An 8,020-nucleotide genomic window follows, 5' to 3' on the forward strand; every position below is an offset into this window, starting at 1 on the left:
CCCAGGGCCCCCCCCCCCCCCCCAACTGGTGACTTACAAAAAGAAAGTATAAAGTGATATATACTATAGATCAAATAAAGGAAGTCCACGATAAATTTCATTGGACTTGGACAAACTTATTTACTTGACAATTAAATACAAGCATTTATAACCTATGCTAAATTTTTTTTTTTTTCAAAGGTAAGATGCAACACACGAACTTTTCAAAAGGTCAACATAGTATTATTCTCGTCCAAAGACCATATGAAATTGCAACTTTCGTGCATTTATGAGTTTAATTAAACTTGATATTTTCGACATCAAAACATAAAAACTAATATATATAGAGGGAAAAAAAGTACTAAAATTTTAACAAATATAATATCTGAATCATAATTCCAAAATTACAATGCGTTAATAAGATGCTAAGCACCTTAAAGGTATAATTCATCGAATTTAAATCTTGAATTTGTCTATGCTGAGACCAGTATACGTAGTATATCATCATTCAACTCTCTCCAGTTGAATTGCTTTGATCTTTATTAATGAGGGAAGAAATAGCAGCAGCAACAGCAACCCTAAACTTAGGATCAGAAGTAATTGCACTCATATTTTCATGAGCCAACATAGGAGGAATATTATTATTATTATTATAATGATGTTCACCTTGTAATTTAGGACCAGCAAAAAGGTTGTTCCCTTCATAATTAGACAATTTAGACATCCAATTAGAATGTCCCAATTCATGATTATTTGAAGAAGAACTTGCAAAGGGAAATTGATGATTATTATTTGACATATTTTTGGTGAGATCAAGAACTAAGTTCCCTTGTGAAGAATTAGGATCACTAGAATTAAGGATGTTGTTTCTTAAATTGGAGAAATTATAAGGTGAAGAAGAAGAGTGATGGTAATTAGGTGCTAGATTATGGTGGTAATTAGGGAAATTAAGTGGTTGGTTTAAGTTGGAATTGTGATTAAAAAGAGGACTAATACTTGAATCCACTAACATGAATGAAGCTGCTGCTGATGCTGTTGATGCCATTGCTGTTGCACCTACTGGAAGTGGATGATTATGTGTTCCTTCATATGTTGTAATCAATATTGACATGTCCTCCAAACATCTTTGTACCTACATTAAACACCGAGTTTAACTTATATACGTTGACTGTTTAATATATACATTTTTTTAGAGGATGCAACAAATTAAATCACACCAAATCATAGTGAAATATTAATGTTTGAAGTTTCCAATTTCTCTCTAAAAGCTTTAAACAAAAGAATGAGTTTACTTATATTTCATAATAAGTGGAATTAGCAATTTGAAAAAAAATGACAGATAATATGTTACAACAAAATTATATTACATCGAATTATATTGTTAAGGTATATAAGTTAAATCTAGATAAAGGATTTTTATCGTACCTGTTTTCTAACTGGACAACCGGGCGCCACCGTGCAACGGTAGTAAGCTCTGGGACAATTAGGACTTCCTTTAGCAATTTTCTGACCATATTTTCTCCATTGGCAACCATCATTCATCTGGAAAAAAAAATGAATTTCTTTGAATAAAAAATGTTTTTTTTTTCGTTTAAAGAAAAAACGAAAGATTTTTAATATTGAACTTACTGTAGCGGATTCACATCTTGCTCTGACTGAAACCCTAGATTTTCTGTTTGGTGGAGAAGCTGTAGTCACATGACTTGTTAATCCTCCCAAATTTTGTGGTTTATTTTGTATTTGATGATTAATTGAAGGATGATCTTTTTTCTCCTTTCTTTGATCTTCTTCTAATATTTCCACTAATTTGCTGCTTGTAGTACTATTACTACTAACCAAAGTCAAAGATAACCCTAATTCATGATCACCATCCATAGTATCATCTTCTAATGATGTTGGTGATGTAATTCTATTAGTATTTAAAATATCCAAGATTTTTGGAACCCTTGTTTGTCCTTCACTAGTATCATCATTTCCACTCAATGAAAGAAAATTTTTGTGATCCTAAAATAAACAAAAAAATTAGGATGAAAAAACACAATTAAACATAAATGTTGAGTGAATTGATTTCTAACCAGATGGTCGCTCAACTAATAGTTATTATAGCATAAAGTCATATTTGCTTCAACAAAGAAAGTGCCTTTCTGAGATGATAACTAACTATTATAAGTTGAGTGACCATATGAAAAATTAAGTCGATGTTTAGTTAAAACTATGACATGAGATTGATGAAAATTGTTTAGTACTATACCTTGTGATTATTTTGATGAATTGAGAATTTTGCTTGTAGATCGTAGTAATCTTTCATTGTCTGCTCCACTGCCTTCCTCAATACTTTGTTTTCCTCTTTCATCCTCTTCATCTCCTTTTCTAACATGGATAACTATCATACGGAACAAGTGAATAAAAGTGTACGTTCTCTAACAGTTTCATCAAAAATCTTTAAAATGAGATGATCAATCTTATTACAAGTAATTAATTAAAAAAAAAATATGTACCTCTTCATGAGTTTTTGGTAATTCTTGATCTTTTGCTTGTGTTTTCTCATTCAATTGTGATGATTCTCCAATTTGATTTTCTTCATTTTCTTCTTCTCCAGCATCAAGTTTCAAGCTGAGATCAATTTCCATTTCATTATCATTTTCTGATTTGTTGTTTTCCATTTGGAAGAGAGAAGAAAAAGAAAAAATAAAACTTTGGTTTATCTTTGCTTTCTTAAATTTCTCTAATTTGTGTGCTGCTTTTGAGACACCAAAGTCAATTCCCTAATCTCAAAGTAATTATAATATAATTGGACATCTAAGGACGCATCTAAGTTTTGACTTTAATTAAATAAACCCATTAATACAAGCTAATTAATAGTAGTAGCAATAAAAAAGAATTGTAAGTAACTAATATAGTATTAGGAACTGGCAGTATAGTCTGGCATTGATCTTGAGCATCCTTTTTATTATTTCCTACTTCCTAAGTGTCACAATTTGGATTTCAAAAATCAAACTTTTTAATTTTAATCGTGAATTCGAACATAAAATTTTAAAGTTTTTTGAATTCCGCAATATTCCCGTCTTTCGCTTTAGGACCTGCCTATCGGTCAGTATATACTATATATTATCAGACAATAAAACTTATATGTGTTCTAATTATGACGGTTCACCAAGACTTCTTTCATCCTCTCTTTTCTGCTCACTTATAGGGTCGAAACCCCATGTCCCCTCAAAGAGGGAGGGTGTCGACTGAACATCTCAACATTAGTGGTGATTTCGCGCGCATCCAATCCCCAATTTTATTTATCAAGTATTATCATGTTTGGTGAATTGTGATGTCCTACGATCATGCTGGGTTATTTACATGTATATTTGAAAATTATGTAAAAAATAACTCACAATAATTACTAATTTAAAATATACTAAACGTATATAAAAAATAATTTAACCCTAGTCCCTCGAGATGTGAATACTGCCACATAAATTAGTAAATTACTTGAACACCCTCAATAGCTTCCCCCTAGTACATTATTAAACCTTCGATAGTATGTATATTAATAGGCATCCCACTATATAAATTAGACTTGCGACTCTATGTAATAGTAGCATGCTTCAAGCACTTAATTTTCAACGTAAAATTTCAATTCCATTGCCAACTTGATGTAGACATAATAGGAACTTAACGACAGCAACAAACTAAAAAATATATCATCTAACCAAAGTTAAGTGATAAAAGTAGTAACTAATTATTTGATATAAATATTGAATGTGCATATAAAGTTTTTTTGAAAAAAACTTAACTACATAGGACCACATATTTACATACGATTCTGAAAGGATCGCACCTTAAAGGGAATATACATATAAGCACTCGATAATTTATCACAATACAAACATTAATTAATATTTATAACTTAAACCCATAGCTATTTATCGTTGATTTAAAGCTAACCATCAAATAATAATTTTATTTTAATAAAACAAAGTTAGCACAGACATCATCTTCTTAAGGAATGTGAGGCATGTACGAAATCTCATCAAGCCTTGGGATCGGATCTTGAAATTGTCAATTGGAAGACCTCTCTTTCCTCTCTCTATCATTTCATTTTACTTCCTCGATTTTAAAATAGTTGTCATGTTTTAATTTATCAGAATTAATTTAATTATTTTTAAAAAGCTAATTTAGATTAGATTAATTTGATATTTTTAAAAGTAAAGTTTAGATATTCATAAACTATAAGGAAACAAAGTACTATAAATTGCATTTTTTTCTCATATTAAAATGCTGAAAAAATATATCTTAAATTGTTTCATATTATTTGACTCTTAAATAAATAATTGTGATAAGTATTTTAACGGCCAACAAAATATTCCATTTTTACTACTTCTATAATTTTATATCATGGTTTTCAAATGCGTCTTCAATTAAACAATCTTATGATAGATAAAAACATAAAATAATAATAATACGCCACTATATTTGAATAAGAAAATTTGATCTTGTCTTATATTCAACTCGGTAAAAGAGAGAAATGGATTGGAAGAGGGGAATTTGATGATGCATGCATAAAAAGAAGAATATTAGTACTATAAATTATATGATCAAAATTAGAAATTCAAAGTATCCTCTTGTATAGTTTTAAAAATAAAAAATTGTCACGTATTGAGTGACGATTAATCTTAAAGTTATCTCAAATATACACTTACACGATTATATGTATTGTATATTTGAGATGATTATTCAAAAGTATTCTCCCAAATATACACGATTATATATATTGTGTAAAATCTTATATTCTACGACTAGATCTTAGGGGAAAATATTATTGCTCACGTCAAGGCACAAATTAAATAGCTAGCATAAAATTCAAGATCTAAGAAAATAATTCAATCTCAAAATTTCAATTTAATTGGATAGTCAAAACTAATTTCAAGAGTCTTAACTAGGAGCCAATGACAATAATCAAGTAATTTTTAAGGGGTCGATGACCCTGTCTATTTATCAACTCAAACAATTTAAATATACTTAAATTTAGTTTAATCTACATATTTGACGCCCCTAATCATAACCATTACGGTGTTTTTTTCTTAAAAGATAATAACAATGGTGGCATAATGATAATTGATAGGGGACAAGTTTCTTTAAGGTGTCAAATGTAAATAGGCAAAACGGCATGGTTAAAAAGACCATTGTCAAGCTGAATTAATTAATTAATTAATTTTAGAATTGGGATCTGTAATGCCAAAGGTTAAGGGAGCAGTATATAATAATTATATAATATGGTATTTTTTTTGTTTCTCGAGCGAATAAAATGGAGGAAAAAAAAGAAATTAATTCCAGCAGCTCCTACGCATCTCAACTAGTTTATGTTTTTTTTTTTTTTTTTTTATTTCCTTTATTTATAATTTAAGCCCAAAAATAGGAAAAAGGACTGTCCCGTTGACATGAGAAATGAATCAGGTCTCTTCCAACCCTATATAGACTAACGATACTTAGTTTAAAATAAATAACTATTACTTCCGCATCATCTTTACTTGTTTATATTTATTTTGGTACAGTCTTATTAATTTTAAGTTATCTAAATATTGAAAATAAATAATATGTAATAATAATGATGAAATAAGTATAAAATGATAAATTATCTCTTGATTTTTTCATCTAAATAAATAAAAGTGGACGGAGGAAAATAGTTGTATCACGTATTTTTAGAAAGTGTTTTTCTCCATTTTCGCAAGTAACATCCCACGCTTGTTGTCGACCTCTTCCTTAATTAATTATGGATAAGTGATTAGTGAATTGTACTAATTAATTAATTGGCATTTCTTGCCTTCGTTAAATGAATAATTAGTCAATGGTGAAGGCTTTCTATCCAGTCAATTTAGCATGGAATTGATTAATTTTGTATAATTCAATAATTAATTAACAAGTCCCCATATTAAGGTCTTAAATAGTATAGTCTTTTAATTTTTCCTTGTAGTTTCGTGTTTCACAGTCACTCGTAACATGATGAGTAATATTGTTCTTTTTATTTGCTATATTTCGTTGGTATAATGCTTCTAATAGAAAATGATATAATGTATTTTTTTTTATAATACAACTTACTAAACTATTCAGAAATAATAATTAGAGTTGTTTGGTATGAAGTATATAAAAGGTATAATAATTACAAAATAAATATAAGATTATTTTATGAAAATTTTACATAAATCTCATAGTGTTAAGAGTTAATTACATTTTATTTCTACTCTTTTCAAATTACAAAATCTCCTTAAATTTAGTGGAATCCAGATACATCCCAAAGCGTCCTGATACATAGCTTCCCGGATTCGGATACATCACGTAAAGTGATGTATTCGAGAATATGAGGGAGCAGGAAATTATATAAAAAAAATTCAAATGGTAGGAATTTTAAAGAACGTGATAAATAAATTGTGTATTTAGCTAATTTGTCCTATCATTTCTGTCATAGTAATGTCTCAAGTTATTCCTTGTATATGGTGGAATAACTTATTACGAAATAATTATGTTCGAAATAACTTCTTTCCAACCAAACGACATCATATACATAATAATTATTGTAAATATTGATATTTGTTGGACATAGCAATGTAAATTTTTTATATACTTTTTATGCTAGGGAATGATTTTATTTTTAAAAATAAATATATATATATTTGGGGAAGACATTTCTTTATGGGCGTGAACATAGAGGAAGAGCAAGCGTCGCCGCAGCAAATTCTCCTCCACGTTGCTTAACTAAATACGTATTATTGTGTGATAAATTAATTAAATTATACAAATGGTTGCAGATCAGGTCACACTACACAACTTGATAGAATTAATTAAACACCTATATATATATATATATATTTGATTTAGCAAAGAACTTTACATTGTTATGTCAATACATTAAATGACCAAACTGCCCCCGCGGTCAACAAAGAAACATGTTGACGGGAAGATGCTTAAACTCCCTCTTATATAATTACTAGAGGGGCATGGCCCGTGCTGAGCACGGGCCCAACATTTAATATTTAAAAGTAATAGCTACTTTGTAGTCATTTGATGTAAAAAATGGGGAAGTTATCGAAAAGAAAACATAAAGCCACAACTACGTTAATGTAAAAGTAGGTCGCATAAGTACTTAATTACACTGGAGAATGCCTTCCCAAGTAATATAGTCATTGCACATATCCAAAACAAAACTACACCTATAATAACTTATAAAATTGAACTTAGAAAATCAAGTTCAACAGAAACACTACATTGTTTCATCTCTTTACCGGAGAAAAAAATATCAAATAAAAGCAGCACGGCAGAGTCAAATTCACCTTCTACCCGCATAAATCAGCTTTTGATCTAGTAACAAACCATTAAGAAACTGTTGCAAAAGCGAAACAATCAACATAAATTAGAAAATCATAAAAGATCACATAGCATGTATCATACTATTAACTTTTGCTTCCATCTTCATGTCGTAACCATTTATTTGCTATTAGTTCTTTCTCAATCATGACATAGACCTGTACAATTTCACAATGTCAAAGTAGGAGATTGACAATCTCATACAAACAAAGCACCTAAACCCAAAATAACCAAACAAACTATACTGCTTCAGAGTTGTAGCTCTTACTATTCAGTCCTATGACATATAAACTGCACAAACATAATAAACTTTGTATGTTCTATAAAAATACAAAATAAGCAACAAATAAAAACAAAAACAAGTTAAAACAGTCTTCTCATAGTAGAAGTACACTCATGTCTCCTTTCTCGTAAATTTTGATAAATTTCAATGGCCTTTATTTTTTATTAATTGAGTTATACTTATTAGTCATTACAATTGAAAATCGGTTACAAACCTTTTAACCTTCCATTAATTTCCATAAAATTCTCATAATTTTGGAGTTCCTCACTTAATTTCTTTTGAGTTGTAGGAGCTTGAGGTTTCTTGTGATAAAAATAGAGGAAAGTGATGTGCTACATTTTCAAGGAAGCCAATGTTTAAAGGGTATTCTTCACCTTTTTTTTTGTTATTATATTATTTATTCTTTTT

At 29.2% G+C, this 8,020-nt stretch overlaps 1 protein-coding gene across 1 annotated transcript; it reads right to left on the reverse strand.

Annotated features, from left to right (window-relative positions):
* Positions 1–384: 384 nt before the first annotated feature.
* LOC102582089 (probable WRKY transcription factor 9) lies at positions 385–2,683 on the reverse strand. The gene is made up of 5 exons (XM_015310617.1): positions 2,478–2,683; positions 2,231–2,362; positions 1,609–1,983; positions 1,405–1,521; positions 385–1,111 (listed from the first exon to the last, which is right to left on the reverse strand). The coding sequence occupies exons 1-5, from the start codon at positions 2,640–2,642 to the stop codon at positions 488–490; spliced, it is 1,413 nt and encodes a 470-aa protein (XP_015166103.1). The 5' UTR covers positions 2,643–2,683; the 3' UTR covers positions 385–487.
* Between the last annotated feature and the right edge of the window lie 5,337 nt (positions 2,684–8,020).

Source organism: Solanum tuberosum, unplaced genomic scaffold (genome assembly GCF_000226075.1).
Source record: "Solanum tuberosum cultivar DM 1-3 516 R44 unplaced genomic scaffold, SolTub_3.0 scf00136, whole genome shotgun sequence".
Classification (NCBI taxonomy): Eukaryota; Viridiplantae; Streptophyta; class Magnoliopsida; order Solanales; family Solanaceae; genus Solanum; species Solanum tuberosum.

Coding starts and splice junctions, on each gene's coding strand:
- LOC102582089 (XM_015310617.1), bottom strand. CDS start 2,642: ATGGAAAACAACAAATCAGAAAATGATAATGAAATGGAAATTGATCTC. Junction 2,363..2,477: donor TACCAAAAACTCATGAAGAG/GTACATATTTTT, acceptor TCCGTATGATAG/TTATCCATGTTAGAAAAGGA. Junction 1,984..2,230: donor TTCATCAAAATAATCACAAG/GTATAGTACTAA, acceptor TGTTTATTTTAG/GATCACAAAAATTTTCTTTC.